The sequence below is a fragment of the Talpa occidentalis genome, unplaced genomic scaffold, assembly GCF_014898055.3.
Source record: "Talpa occidentalis isolate TD23 unplaced genomic scaffold, MPIMG_talOcc4v2.1 talOcc4.6, whole genome shotgun sequence".
Lineage (NCBI taxonomy): Eukaryota > Metazoa > Chordata > Mammalia > Eulipotyphla > Talpidae > Talpa > Talpa occidentalis.
The window spans coordinates 41,311,503-41,327,626 of NW_023604972.1; the positions used below are offsets into that span (position 1 = coordinate 41,311,503).

At 36.2% G+C, this 16,124-nt stretch overlaps 1 protein-coding gene across 2 annotated transcripts in view; it reads left to right on the plus strand.

The window, feature by feature from the left end:
- SLC4A4 (solute carrier family 4 member 4) overlaps positions 1–16,124 on the plus strand; it is a 347,176-nt gene that overhangs the window by 319,375 nt on the left and 11,677 nt on the right. For both annotated transcript variants that reach the window (XM_037530399.2, XM_054688304.1), the window contains exons 19-21: positions 3,959–4,137; positions 5,221–5,293; positions 15,122–15,190. In XM_037530399.2, coding sequence (XP_037386296.1) covers positions 3,959–4,137; positions 5,221–5,293; positions 15,122–15,190 — 321 coding nt within the window. The remainder of the gene's footprint in view (positions 1–3,958; positions 4,138–5,220; positions 5,294–15,121; positions 15,191–16,124) is intronic.

Sequence of the window (16,124 nt, forward strand, 5' to 3'; positions counted from 1 at the left end):
GGACGTCTATGAATTATTTTTTCCACTCCACCCTTAAAATCTATATATCTACTTATATATAGATATATCAATCAAAACTATACTTCATCAAGAGTTCAGACCCAGTGGCCAAGTTAAAGGAATTATAAAGTGCAAAAGAATATGCTAAATGACACACAGAAAAGCAGTCACCAAGAACTAGACTATGGCAAAGTCTTTAGTACTAATGTGGCAGACTTTCATTTTCCAAAAATGACTGGAAAATATGTCCTATCCCACATATTTTTCTGCAGTGTGCAAACTTGCTATTCCTCCACCAGACAGTGGCATTCTTCTTCACTCCTTGAAGAGAGGCTGACCTTGTGACTACTTTAGCCAATTGAATATGGCAAATAAGGACATTATGCATTGTTGGTTGCAGCTGTAACCATAAAATGGCCTAGCAGTTTCTACTTTTTAATTCTTGGAAGTCAGTTGTCATGTGCAATGGTGAATAACTCTAACTCAAAATTGTCATGCTATGAGAAGCCTATGACACAGAGAAAGACCCTGGAGGATGAGATGCTAGTGTGTGTGTGTGTGTGTGTGTGTGTGTGTGTGTAGAACCCTTTGTAGATATCCATCTCAATCACGGCTTCAGGCTACATTAATCTCAGCCACTAATTACAGGAGAGACCTCAAGAAAGCAGTATCCATCCAAGCCCACTAATCCAAAGAAACACAAAAGATAAGTTGTTTTAAGTCACTAAGTTTCATTGGCTTGTTATCTGGCAAAAAATAGAAAAACAGATAACCTGGTTGCCCTCAACAAATAAATTACAAGGGAAAACAGCAGATTGATGGGGAAAATCTATGAACCAGAATTTAAAATATATATATATATATATAATATTAAGATAATAATGTCTGAGCTTAATTTGGACCCTGACTTAAATAAATTTTATTTTTCAAGCTTATTATATTTGTGACACACTTGCAAATTTAAACATTAAGGGGAAAGATTTTTTGACAGGAGTGATGTCAAGATGCACAAAGTTAATTATATAATTGTCCCAAAACTTTTATTTATGTTGGTGGTTTTACATAGTTACCTTTGTATTCTTCTTTCTAAAATCCTCATTCCATCCACTTTGGTATTATGTAACACCTTTTTGCTAGCCTCCAAGATATCTAACTCAAACTCATTTTAATTGACAGGGGCAAGAAAGCATGGCAGTGGCTAACGGTGGCATGCATGACTTTTTCTGCAAAAGCTATTCTTTTTGACCCATTGTTAAAGGCCTGAGTACATCCTTAGGTTATTATAGTTTCCTTGGCAACAGAATTTGAGGCTCCTGCCTATTAACTACCTTATTGGTTACCTCTAATATGGTCCTGAGTGATTTCGTCTAAATAGGGTTTTACATTACATGATATTTCCAGCTGTTGTTGATCTCCCCTTTTATTTTACCCCCCCCACACTAATTCACATTTCTGCCAATTAATGAAATTAATTTTTGAATGACTAAGTAAGAATTTGTATTTACTATTTAGGAGAATATTTACATGACTAGTTGCCACTCATTTTTCAGTAAACAATAATTGAGAATTGACCATGCATTGTGCTCTCAGCTAAGCTGTTCAGGATACAAAGAAAAATGGATGGATATAGTGCAGGTCTCATGTTACTTATGTCTGATGTCAAAGACAGATAAATACACATGCCATTTCAAAACAGTGTGATGAGCGCTGTGATAGAGCAGAGGATAAAGTAATAGACCAGGGAATATAAAGGAGGAGATATAACCAACTGCACTCTCATGTCTCAGACAAACTGAGGCAAGAAAAACTACCAGAAAGGGTGAAGACTGATTTAAATCTTAAGGACAAATGAAGACTGAGCCAAGGGAAGAATAAGGAAGAGTAGAGGTTATCCATTGTGGAGGATGCTGTATGAGCAAAGACACAAAGGGAATTAGTGTATAAGACATATTTGAAGAATTACATGTGGTTGAAAGTGGGGCCTCCCTGGTGGCGCAGGCGGTTGAGCGCCGCACTGTGAAGCTGTCCACAGCATCTGCAGCGCAGGTTCAATCCCAACCGGTGGGCAAGAATTCCACATGGTGCGGCAGACCTCTCCTGTCTTGCCCACTGCTTTCCTCAGCAGTGTATTTCATCAGTCTGCCTGTTCTGTTCCTTGCTCTGTCTCTGGTGAATCCTCTCACCCTCCCACGCTTCTGGCCTGTACCCTGGTTCTTGCATAAATAAATAAATAAATAAATAAATTCATACATAAATAAATAAATCTTGTATAAATAAATCTTTTTAAAAAAGTGTCTATGACATTGGATCCAAGTAGAGGAGAGGTGAAAGATAATGCTACTGATGTGAAAAGAGGCTAGACCATGAATGGCCTACAGTAAAGTCATAAGGTGTATCCATAGCAGAGGGCAGCAAATCCAGGAGGCTCCACCTTAAGGAGTAGCCAGAATCCAACCAGTTCTTGACATCTTCAAAGCAGTGAGTCACTCTGATTTGAGCCATCACTATCTCTTGCATGGATTATGGCAGCAGGGTCTTAACTGGTTTTACTGCCCTTGACCCTCTTTAGTGTGTTCTTGAAATGATAGCCATAGTGTTTAGTACATAAGCAAATCAAAGCACTCATACATTTAAGGCTTCCAGTGACCTCACGTTGGACTCAGTATACAAACCTAAGTTCTTAAAGTTCTCCTTAGTATATGTTACTATGTAAGATACTGCCTAATTTATTCCTATACGGCCTAGATCACTGTTGTCTCAGGTGACTGAAACCTCCAGAAGTATCTATGTTATTCACAAATATGTCTCCAACACCAACCTAATAGTAAATTGGCAAACAGTATTTGTGGAAAGGATGAATCAGTATTTTTGGAAAGGACAACAGTGATATCTACTTTCTTAGTCATTATTGGACAAGTTTATTTCAGCTCCCCCGCACCTTTACCTCCTTTCCCCTACCTTACCACACTCCCAGTTTTTACCCTTATGTCTTCAAAACCACTTATACTGAATGTCCTGGTTTTAAACTATTTGTCTGTCAAGGAGAGTTTCATTCATAGCCAATCCTGCACTGAGTAAATACATGCTTTCTTCCTTGTGTCTGCCACCCTTGACTGTGATGAGTTGAGAACATGGCTCGCCCATGTGTGCAAGTCAGGGACGAGGTTTTGGCATTTCATTGTAAAGAGAGCAGTGTTCTGACTAACTGTAACAGGATCTGAACCATAACAGTCACCAGGTTCCTAGTGTAAATCACATTCTCATTTTCAAAAATCAACTCTTCCATTTCCTCAAATTGGTCATACTCTGGCTTGCGGTGCTGCTGCTCCCATGCTGTGAAAATGGACTGCTCTGTTTTCTCCGTCTCCGTAGGGGTATTTCGCATTTGATTTCTTGACAAATAAAGCAGAGAAATATAACCATAAAATAACATTGTGGAACATTTAACAATATTTATTTAGTGAGTAAAAGAACTAGACCTTTTGTTACATTGTCTGCTCTGCTAGTCAGTAAATGTTATTGTGATAATGATAAATTGTTAAGCAATTATTTTTACATACTATGAAGGCGAGGATAATACATACTTTCTCTAGGTTGCTCTCAGGTGTGGCATTTATGGCCACAATACCTTTTCAAGCTAGACATCTATCTCTCCATCACTCTGGTCACAAAATACTGAAAGTATAACAAATTAAAAAAAAAAACAATAATAAGGAAGCTGTGACTTAAATCTAACAATTATTTGAATCTAGAGGAGGTATCGTGTGGCAGATTTGTGCTTAATAGCTGGGGGGAATAATATAAGGATGATAAAGTGCCCTCCCATACCTTCTAGTTAATATTTTTACCAAACGGGGTAAGTTGAATTCTTTTTGTAACCTTAATTCCCATCTGGAAATACAATTAGATGGCAAATAAGAGTGTTTTCACCACATGGTTTTGTTATCCCTCTCTACAGAAAGGTGCTGGGTACCACCTGGACCTCTTTTGGGTGGCCATCCTCATGGTGATTTGCTCCTTCATGGCTCTTCCATGGTATGTGGCTGCGACTGTCATCTCCATTGCTCACATTGACAGTTTGAAGATGGAGACAGAGACTTCTGCCCCTGGAGAACAACCAAAATTTCTTGGAGTGAGGTATGTTAAATGGGAGGGGAGTGGCTTAACCAAACACATCAGGCTCATATGTTTGTGCCAGTGGCAAGTGTTGAGGAGAAAGGGCCTATGATGATTAATTTATTCCTATACTTGCTTTTCTGGAGGGGGCTAAATTTTTACCAGAAAGAGAGTGTTCTATAAGTTTTTTTAGTTCACTTCTCATGATACATTAATTTCCTTTGATTAATGAAAGATGCAACATAAAAATGCAAATAAGCCATTTATTTCTTTAACATAGAGATCATCTTGGTATTGTGGTTCTTACTCCATCACAGTCATATCTGAAGGCCAAACCCCTTAGTCTTTAAGCTTTATTGAGAATCTGTCTTATGATTTTTAAGATTCTGTGAAGGGAAATGAATTCTTATTTTCCAGTTCATTTTCTGTCCCCATTAGCTTTGAGAAACTGTGACCTCTGGTTGTTAAATTTGGGTAGCCATGAAAGGCACTAGATGTCCTTTATCCTCTACTGAGTACTTTTTGCAATCCCTGCTCCCGAGTACTAGGGTGAATAGCTCACACAGCAGAGCCATCGTTTCTCATGTTGTAACAGTGGATGATTCTTTCTTGGGGGTTGAATGGGAGTCATATTTGTTAAAAAGTGCTTTTAATGTTGTATATTTGGATATTAGACTGATGGGATTTATTGCACTGATGAAATTTCCTTGAGCTGTTCATTAATTAGAATGTGGGACAATGTAATATCTGTCTCCTGTGAAAGAAGGTGTAATTATACAACAGAACAAGTTATTTAAAAAAATAAGGACTTCAAAGTGTCCAAAATTGATAGACCAAGAGCAAGTGATTTTTCTCTTTTGATTCTAAAATAAGCAAAGAATTTAGCTGAATCACTTTTATCTTTAGGAATTCAAGTTGCACTGCAATCATTAAAGGGAATTTTATAACTATGTTGATCTTATTTATCCTTGAGGCATTAACTGCATATAATATCAATAGTTTTGCTATCTTAGTAAAAAAATTTTAGTCTTTTTGATGGTAAAAGAGAAAAATGTGATTAATGGAAATAAATGGTGCAGTGATAATCTTTTGATTTGGTTTCAGGGAACAACGAGTCACTGGAACCCTTGTGTTTATTCTGACGGGTCTGTCAGTCTTTATGGCTCCCATTTTGAAGGTAAATATGTGAAATGCACTTCCTCTTTCTCAGAACACTGATAGGTAATTGGATATGTGAAGAATAGAATCTCCTGTGAAATAACCTGAAGATTCTCAACAATTCTATAACACACTGAAATGGGGCAGATAGAATGAGGCCTTAAAAAATTTTTATCTTGATTTCCTTCTCATTCTTTACCTCTGTTGTTTTTGTTATTAATGACATTAATTGGTTGAAACTTTAAATTATCAATATTCATACTTTTTGACCTATGAAATAACAGATTCATAAAGTTCAATCTGCCTGAGTGATCTCCTCTCCTATCACATTTTTTTTTTTTTTTATAGAGGCATGCTTTATTTATTTGTTTGCTGGTTTGTTTGTTTGTTTTGTTTATACATGCACTGGGTACAGTCAGAAGCGCGGGAGGGCGAGAGAATTCACCAGAGCCAGAGTGGGGAGCAGAGCAGGCAGAAGGACCGAAGTACTCTCCTATCACATTTTGTACTAATCTCCCTTCATCCTCGTGCCCTCCGCCTTTCTTCCCATCTCTTCCTGTTTACTTGTTCCTAAATTTGCTGCCTTGTTTGCTACCACATTAGACTCTGAAATAACATGAGTAATTCAGGATAATCATTTTATAATTTTTTTCCTTAATTATTGATTATGCTTCCATTTTCTTTAAATTAGAAGACTTAATACCAGAAAGGCAGACTAATGGAGATTTACTTATTGATTCATAATTTTAAAACTTTAGAAATGAACATTTGAAGAAGAAAAATGATATGGTACATTATATAGAAAGTTATGAATCAATAGGTTTGATTGATAGGGTTGACTATCTGCCTAGGTAGGTAAATATAAACTATCTGTGAAGGTTTATTAAGAAGTAGAAATAGGAAAAAAAAAAAAAAAGAAGTAGAAATAGGATTTAAAATGCTAATATATGCCTGTCATGAAGCTTCCAATTTTTTATTGTGGTACATTTATTTTTTTTCTATTATACAAACAATACAGATCAATTATTGATAATTTATGTCTGAAACTTTGCATGACAGTACGAGAATCACCTATAGACCTAATAAGCTATAAATAATTATTGTTAACAATATCCTCCCAAATTTTCTCTGAAATTTTTATTCTTAAACAATTCCAGTTGGGCCTCCCTGGTGGCGCAGCGGTTGAGCGCTGGGTTGTGAAGCTGCCCGCGGCCTCTGCGGCACCGGTTCGATCCCCGGCTGCTCCCGGCCACCGGAGGAGGGTCCCACATGGCGCGCAGACCTCTCCTGCCGCCCACTGCTCCCCTCAGCAGTGTACTTCGGTCCTTCTGCCTGCTCTGCTCTCTGCTCTGGCTCTGGTGAATTCTCTCACCCTCCCGTGCTTCTGACTGTACCCAGTGCATGTATAAACAAAAACAAACAAATAAAGAAAGAAAGAAAAAACATGCTCTATATAAAAAAAAAAAAAAAAAAATTAAACAATTCCAGTTTTTAAAGGTTTGTTGAATGCTTAAGTAATTTCAAAAGTAATGGAGTCATACATGCTTACAAATAACTCAAAAGTTATTTCGTCAAAAGTATGAGGAAACAGTATGAGTCCACTAAATGGATAAAGAAAATGTGGTATATACGCACAGTGGAATATTATTCAGCCATAAAGCAAAATGAAATATTTCCATTTGCTACAACATAGATGGTCTTTGAGGGCATTATGCTAAGTGAAATAAGTCAGACAGAGAAAGACAAGTGCCATATGATCTCATTTATGGAATCTAAGAAAACAAACAAAACCCAGACTCATAGATACAGAAAATAGACTGGTTGTTGCCAAAGGTTGGGAAGGGAAATAGGAGAAATAGGTGAAAGGTGTCAAAAAGTATAAACTTCAGTTATAAAAATAAATAAGTAATGTACAACATGGTGACTTTAGTCAATACTTTATTGCACATTTGAAAATCTTTGAGTGTAGTTCTTAAATGTTATCGCAAAAAAGAATTTGTAACTGTGTGGTGATGGATGTTAACTAGACCTATTGTAGCGAGCATTTCACAATATCTATAAAATATTGAATTGTATTTTGTACCTAGAAGTAATAATGATATATTTCAATTTTACCTGAATTTAAAAAAAATACAGATGGTGAAAGGCAAAGCCCTCTGTTTCTCTCATGTTAGCACATTTACATCTCAATCGCCAACCCTATGAATTTAAGGAAAGTGAAACAATAATTTCCTACCCTATGTAAAAGTCTAATTTAACCTTCAGAGTATTTGGATTAATGCATATGTTAGCTATACACATGAAACTCTTGGAAAACAGAAGCTTTACATATTCATCTTTTGTTCTTGGTTTCCATGATGTCAATTAATTGGCTTAATTAACTTCCGACTAAAATCATGAATGTATTTATCATGTAATACATAGGGAGTAAATTAAAAACAACCTTAGAGAACTCGTTTCTGGTTACATACTGAGGTCATTAAAATAGTAAAGATTGTATGTTCTGTTGGGATAGAGGGAAATCTGTTATCACTTTGATAATCCAAAGTTCATCTTTGGGTAGGTTGGAAGTTGTGGTGAGTTTTAGTTGCATAGCTCAAATCCTTTGTGCTTATCTGTCATCCCATAGACCCCAGCATCTGTGGGAAAGTAAAAAAACAGCTTTTTTTCCCCCAGCAATTAATTAATTTTTTTTCCTTACACTGTTGTAATCCCATAGTTCTCCTGCCACCCTATCACCCTTGAACCATCTCCATATTCCCTTGTGTTCTTCCCTCTCCTGTTTTGCCCCCCACTCTCCCTCTGCTGTATGCCTCAGTTCTATGTTCAGCTTGCTAGTTTTGACTTTTTTTGACCTTTTCTTTGGTTTATCTATATTCCACATATAAGTGAGACCATTTGGTATTTATCTTTTTCCTTCTGACTTATGTTGGCTAGCACAATCCCTTCCATCTCCATCTATGTTGCCGCAAATGGCATAAGTCTGTGTTTTTTGATCTCTGAGTAGTATTATATTGTATAAATATACCAAAACTTTTTGATCCATTTGTCTATTGGGGGCATTTGGGTTGTTTCCATTTCTTAGCAATAAACACGGGAGTTCAGGTTTCCTTTCGAATTAGTTTGTGTGTCTTTGGGTAGATCCCTAGGAGTGGAGTTGCTGGATCATATGGTAGCTCCATTTATAGTGTTCTGGGAAACCTCCACATAGCTTTCCACAGTGGCTGGACTAGTTAACAACTTTCTACAGTAGTCTCCCCTTATCTTTGCTTTCACTTTCCAGTTTTGGTTACCTATGCTCCAACCACAGTCTGAAAAATAAGGTAATGAGAGAAAAAGAGACCACATTTTCATAACTTTTATTGCAGTACCTTTTTTATAATTATTCCATTTTATTAGCTATTTTTATTAATCTCTCACTGTCACTAATATATAAATTAAACTATCATAGATCTATCAAAGATAGTTTAATCTATTAAACTATCAAAGGAAAAAAAGATGTTTTATGTACAATTTTGTACAATCTGCAATTTCAGGTTTCCACTGGAGATCTTGGAACATATCCCCATGAATAAGAGGAAACTGCCCTCGCACATAGGCAATGGGACCCATCTGGAGTGATCAGTGTGTAGAGAGGTCTTTGAAAGAAATTATGACCCCATGTTGTGAGAGACTCTGCTCCTGGGTCTCCAGGAAATGGGCTTACAAGACACAACTGCAGAATTTCTTTTTTGGGGTCTGCTTTGCCACAAATACGGGATAACTAGGCAGAAATCTTTTCATCAATTCAAATTAGTTTAGCACCCTCACCCATTTTTTTCTTTTTAAAAAAATCTTATTTCTTTTCATTTGTACAGTATAAAACCCTAATTCAAAAAAGTCAATTGTGTTTAGAAGTTCTTTTGTTGTTGTTATACCAAGTTATCTTGAGTAATCATATATGATTCCAAAGGGACACAAAGATTACAGATATCGTCTAAATTGCTATTTTTAGGGAGAGATGCAACACTTGCATTTTCAGCAAAGCTTCTTGCTATTTGTTCACACTATACCTGAATATGACTGCAGGGGAGTAAAAGCTGAAAGTCCTTATGTTCTTTATTTTACAATAATTCTTTAGACCCCTAATATACAAAACACCTTGATATATAGAAACAAGTTAGAAAACAGATATAAAGGATCAAGGGGCATGAGGGTGCTTTGCTTTTGCCTTAAGTAATTCTTGGTTGGCTCACCTTTATTTAGTAGGTAGGGTCCACCTTCTTTCAGCTACTGATAGGGTATGGCCTGTGCACTGTCCATGGCCATACTAGGGGCTCTTCCAGTTCAGTTCACTAATGGATGACATGTTTGGGCTGAACCGTGATGTCATTTTTCTGAGCCTAGGGGGTGCCCAGCAGCCAAATCCAGACACCTTAGTCCCTAAGGATCAAGTTCAAATCTTGGCTCTACCATTTAAAACTCTGTGACCTGATTAGTTATTCCAATTTTTTCTTATCTGTGAAATGAATGCAAATATTAGTATTTTTTGTAGGTGTTATTGGAGAATTAAATTTTTTTAATCTGTTCAGGGCCTCCTTGGTGGCCTAGGGGTTAAGTTTCAGCCCTATCCCTGCTGTGGCCTAAGTTTGATCCCTGGCCAGGGAGCTGACCCACTTATGGCGCAGCAGACCTCTCTTGTCTCACCCACTGCTCCCTTTAGCAGTGTATTTCATTCGGTCTGCCTGTTCTGCTCCCCACTCTGTCTCTGGTGAATCCTCTCACCCCCTACATCTCTAGCCTATACCCCAGTTCTTCTCTGAAAAAATAAAATAGGAAAAATATCTGTTCAGAGACCTTAAGTCAAAAACGAAGCTCAATAGATGGGAACTATTACTACAATCATATCGTATCATTGTCATCCTTGTATCACTATCCTTTCTCTGTCTCCTGTTACTGAGCAGAGTATGTGGCTTATTGCAGAAGCTCAAGCAAAGTTTGCCAAATACAAATTAAATACTCTCCTCTAGAGTTTAAAACATTAAACAAGTCTGAAAAATAATTTTGGGCCACTCCTCACGTTAAAGATAAACTAACTCAAGCAAAGGCAGCAGAAGTAGCAGTGAACTTTTCTTGATCTCTATTTCTTTGGGCTTGCCAGAAAAATGGGAACAGTAAGCTCCAGGATCTGCCTTTCATCTTTTTGCTGTTCTTCACCGTTCTTAGTCTCCTGATAGAGAACTTTAGTTTCACAGGCGATATTTCCACTACAGAAACACAGATCTAAACTGTCTGGCCAGCCCAGGAAGCCAGTTATTCCTACTTCCCAACAGTTCTGAAATCAGTGATGAGATTTGAAGCATGTACTGCTGTTATTAGCCAAGGTCAAGGGGTATCTTTCAGAATGAAAAGGTAGTGTACTAAAATTCCTTACATTTTCTCACATAAAAAGACAGATTTAGCAGAGATCTAAACATGTTCAAAGTCTCTGCATTAGTAGGCATGGGGGACAACTAAAATGGGAGAAAATTACTGCTTAATACTGGAAAAAAAACCTACTAGGATCATCTGAGGCCACTCAATTTATATGTGATGTAGGGAGAGGGGAGGAAATATGTTAAGCTAGTTCTTTTTTAAAAAGCAAAAGCCATACATTTCTCTTCACACAATTCATTTGATCTTCTTTTCAAAGTCAGTTCTTATGTAAAACCATTTTCTAAGTTGTCACCTGTTTCTTTAAAATATGCACAGTCATGGGGTAAAGGGGAAAAGGTTTCTTCCTCCAAGGGTAACCCCTGACACCATTTTCTGTGTGGTTAATTGTTAACCTTGGGTTTTACTCAGTCATAACTTTGACTTCAGTTAAACTTGCCATGAACATCTGCTTCTTCCTATTGATATACTGACTTTTCAAATGTGCTAATTAGGGTTCTGTGGTGAAAGCACATAACTTACCAAACTTCAGTAGTAATAGGAGCACACAATCTAACATTAGCTGATGTGACTGATCCCTGAAGTAAGGAATAGCCTTAGTCACTGAAGTAAGAAATCAGAATAGCCAATGTTAGATTGGTTTTTTTGTTTTAAAATCTATGTTTCCCACAATATAGTAGAAACATTTTAGCAAAATGATTTCATTTTCCACATTTTGCGCAAACCCTTGCCTAATGAACGAGTTTGTTGAACCACCTTTTTCACTGATTTTTACAATGACTCTGGGTCAATCCAAAGTTGCCAGATGTAAATAGTCACAATTGTGGACACCAAATCCTGATCTCAGGCTTCAGTTAACTGCCTCTTAAAACAAGGCTACACTGTGGTTCAAAGAACTCATTCACTGTCATTTCCTATGAGATTATCTTCCCCCACTTCTCCGAGCTAATTTCCAGTTCTCTTGTGTAAAATGACCTTTTCTCCAACTCCTCACCATTCACAGTTTCTTCAGTGACTAAGGACCACATCAAAAGTCAGAGCTTCCTTATTGAGCAAATTGTTCAGGTTTAAGGGCACTAGTGTATTATTTTAATAACATGTTCCTGACATTGTTATAGGTCAATGTTATAGAGTTTAAGTAAAACCAAGACTTTCAGTCTGACCCTGTTGTCATCCCCCAGGCCTATCCTCCTACCACCCTTACCCCCACTGTGGAGGGCCAAAGAGAGTTTTGATTTGTAGCTGCAACCTTCTTAGCTCACTCATCAGTGAAGGTCCTGATGATAATAATGGCAGCAATGTCACCTTTTCTTTTATTGAGTGTCTATTGAGAAGCAGGTGCTGAGCTAGATATTTTATGGTATGTATCTTTATATCTGAATCACTATATATATGAGAATAATACTAATAGAAGTGGATCATTTTCTCTGGGTTTCACAACTGTGAGAGACAGACTTGGAAACCAGTTCTATCACACTTCTATGCCACAATCAACACCTCATTCTGTGTTTTACACACAGACACACACACACACACACATACGTACACATGATGACTCTTTTTCTTCTGAGAGACATCTCTTCTACACTGAAATCTGCTTTGTACAACTACAATCTACCATTATTAAATTCTTTCGTATTTTTTCTTTTGGGAATATTCTAGTATTATCAGAAGTCAAAGAGAGGAATAAGAAAAAAGTAGAATTTCATTCACCAGAATTTGAAAATTTTGGTGATATGATTTCACTATTAAATCTTCAAAGTAATATTTACATTTAAAATATTTAATTCATTTATTTACATTATATTAGATGTAATAATTAGATCTATTGTAATTGTATTTATCTATTCTTGCTTCATTAAAATGTGTCCACTATTAGTATGTGTATTACTAGTAGTTTAACTTAAAATGGGATCTCATCTTTTGAAAACAAATTCTTTCCTTTGGGAAATTTCTATTGTGATGAATGAGTCTATTGTGATGAGTTTTTAAGGATGACCTTCTGATGTGACTCAATAACCAAATCCAATAAAAAATATCTCTGACCCAGTAATTCTGTTAAATTTCACCAGGATTTTCAGACTGGAAGATTTTTATTGAGACACTGCACTGTTATAAAGAAAATGGTAAATTTCATAAGACCTCTCTAATACCTTGAAGTTGGCCAGAATCAAATTAATAGTCTTTCTTCTATGAATTAGTTCCTTTTCATCAAAGAATAGCTTTTTAAAGTTTTATCATATCTAAAGCTAGTTTCCTATGCATGCCCATTATAATTTTGTTTGTGTGTGTGTGTAGGGAGGAGGTAGATTTGGAAATATGTATCAATATTAGTTCAGAGAGAACAAACAGGTTCTAAAGCATACTTTTCTTTCACACTGGCATTAGAACTACATTGGAGAAAATATTTAGCAAATCTGAAGTGAGCCATGGGGATAAGGCCTCAGATCACTTCTGTGATCATTTTCTTTCAAGTCTTTTAGAAAAACACTTTACTCACATTAAATAGTAACTAATGCAGAACTTCTAACTAGTTTCCCATGAACTCTATGTCTCTCTTTGCACCTGTCTTTTCTCCCAAGAATTTAGAAATAAAATAAGAAGTCATCATATTTTAAGGAAAAAATGAAGTGCCCCTATCTGCAGAAGATATTTTAAAAACAATGCTAAGCAAAATAAGTGAGGAGGAAAAAGACAAGTATCAGCTGGTTTCATTTATTTGTGGAGTATAGAGAAAATCAGACCAGTAACAATCCTAGAAATCTGTCTGTAGAATTAAGCCTACCAAACGAGAAGGAGAGAGTACAGAGCTCAGTGTGAAGGGAGCCGGAGGGACTGTGGGTTCCTTGGTGGTGGGTGGGGGTGGTGACAGACATCTGAAGAAGGGTGATCCCATGTCTATCAATCATAGACAGTGTTAAAGCCAACAATTCCTCAATAAAATTAAAAGATACATTTATTAAGAAATGAGTCAAAGCTATAAAATGGCTCCTTTGTTACTTTCAGTTTTAATTTTTGGTAACTGTGTACAGAGGACTAAGACAGAATAGAAACATACAGGTGCTGAAAGATACACCAGCACTTGTCAGTGCTGCAGGGCTTGAACATGATGCGCTCACCTCTTTGCGGTGGCTATTGCAGACTTGCCCCACACGCACACATTCCATATTGCTTTTTTTTATTTCAAGCTCAAATTAATTATGTTAATATTGTTATTCTTTGTAAGAAGATGTTTTTTACAAATAAAAAATATTCCATATATATTTAACAATTCCTATAACCAATAACAATTGGAGATATTCATGACACATTTTGGAATTTACTATTTCACCAGGGCTGGCCAAAATTTTGGTCTCGGCTCAGAACTGTTTATGTGCTCACAAGAAGAGGATGATAGAAATTGTGCTTCACTTAATACATGTAATAAGTTCTTTAGCCATCACTCTAAAGCCGTAGTTTTCTGACTATATTAGCCCCCTTTTGTAAATTTGGTAAGATTGGATTTAATTGATTGCAGTTTTAGTACTTGAGCTCCGAAAACCCTGAAATAACTTGAATTTTTTTTCAAAGTCCAACTTTGAAAACTTTTTGTTGTCCAGAAAGTAGACCTCCCAAGAACAGAATCACCTTGATTTACTTAACTTCCTCAGTGCGGGGGACATTTCCAAGGTCTAGGATAGATACAACTGATAAACATCACATTGAAACTTCCCATTGTTAAAACACTTTGTATTAATGTATTAGACTCTTGCTAATTAATGTATGAGAATGTATTAATTCAGTTTTAAAAGATGTGTATTAATCCATGTGTGTAATTAATTGCTTCCAGATGCTCCATGTTCCTTTCAAGCAGAGTTCTCATTAGTTAGTCCTCTTAATATTCCTGAGAGGAAGAAAGAGGAGGGGGCAGTCGTTTGATGTTTACTTAATTGAAAGAGTCATTTATACACCAAGCTTATAGAATACTTGGTGAAAATTTTTAAGGAAAAAAAAATCAACATACTTTTGGAAAAGGAACTTGGTCTCAGGGGCAAAGCAACCTCTATTTCTATTTCTTCCTTACAATCCATGCAAGCATCTGGTTTACATAGTCGTTCCTTTTAAGGGCAAAGGGAAACAGTAACTTTTTTATTATTAAAAATAGTTATTTTTTAAAGTCATGCATGCTCATTTTGGAAAAAAATGCAAGTTAAGTATCAAACAAAAATTGAAAGTCTCCTTCATTCTCCATTTAGTTCTAGTACAAAGGTTTTAGAAATTTATCAGTGATGAATAAAGTACATTAATCAGAGGTTACTACAATATTTATATCCTGCCTTTTAGTTTCAGATTTAGCCTCTATTTAAACTACCCTTCTCCATTACTGTTTATATAAATTATTATTATTATTATTATTATTATTATTATTTTAATTTCTGATTTTTTTCCTTTCTAGTTTATTCCTATGCCTGTACTTTATGGTGTGTTCCTGTATATGGGGGTAGCCTCCCTTAATGGTGTGCAGGTAAGCTTTCCATTACAATCTAAATATAGTCATGTTTTTCTAGCAGTAATATTTCAGTAATAGATATTTGAAGAAAAGTTCTAATCACTAACTGCTGAGTTTCTTAAATTTATTGATTTTCTATTTTCTCTACCATTCATCTGTTTCATACCATTATTTTTTAAATTTTTTTTATTTAAATTTTATATTTCCCTTACAATTACAACCCCCTTATTTTGACCCCAAGCCTTCCTTTCACCGCCCTCCACTGCCCATAGAGTATCTCTGGTTCATAGTTGTTTGTTGATTTGGATATTTTCTTTCTCATAGTTATTCTTTTTCCTGGTCCCTTATTTAAATTTTCTAGATTCCTGCTATGAGTAAGACCATCCAGTATTTTTCTTTTTCTTTCTGGCTTATTTCGCTGAGCATGATCCCTTCCAGCTCCATCCATGTTGCTGCAAATTGCATGTGTTTATCTTTTTTGAATGCTGAGTAATATTCCATGGTGTATATGTACCACATCTTCTTGATCCACTCATCTATTTTTGGGCATTTGGGTTGTTTCCAAAGCTTAGCTATTGTAAATAGTGCTGCTATAAACATAGGGGTACAGGTGCTCTTTGGAATTGATGTTTCTGTGTCCTTGTGTCATACCATTCTTGAGAGTAAAAGGTCATTTGACTTGGAATTCATTTCCTTCCTCTCTCCTTCCTTCCTCCTCTCCCCTCCTCCCTTTTTCTGTTTCCCTTCCTTCCCTCCTCCCCTTTTTCTTATTTTTTTTTCTTCTCAAGAAGGAAATCTCTTTCAATATGCTCCTCAAGATGTTTATTCATTTGCCTTTACCCTATACCAAGAATAGGCTATTTTTATTTGATTTGCTTTTCACATGACTGAGATCAATGATCAAATGTTTTGCATCAATAAAAGAATAAAGTCAGTCTGGTGTAAGTGC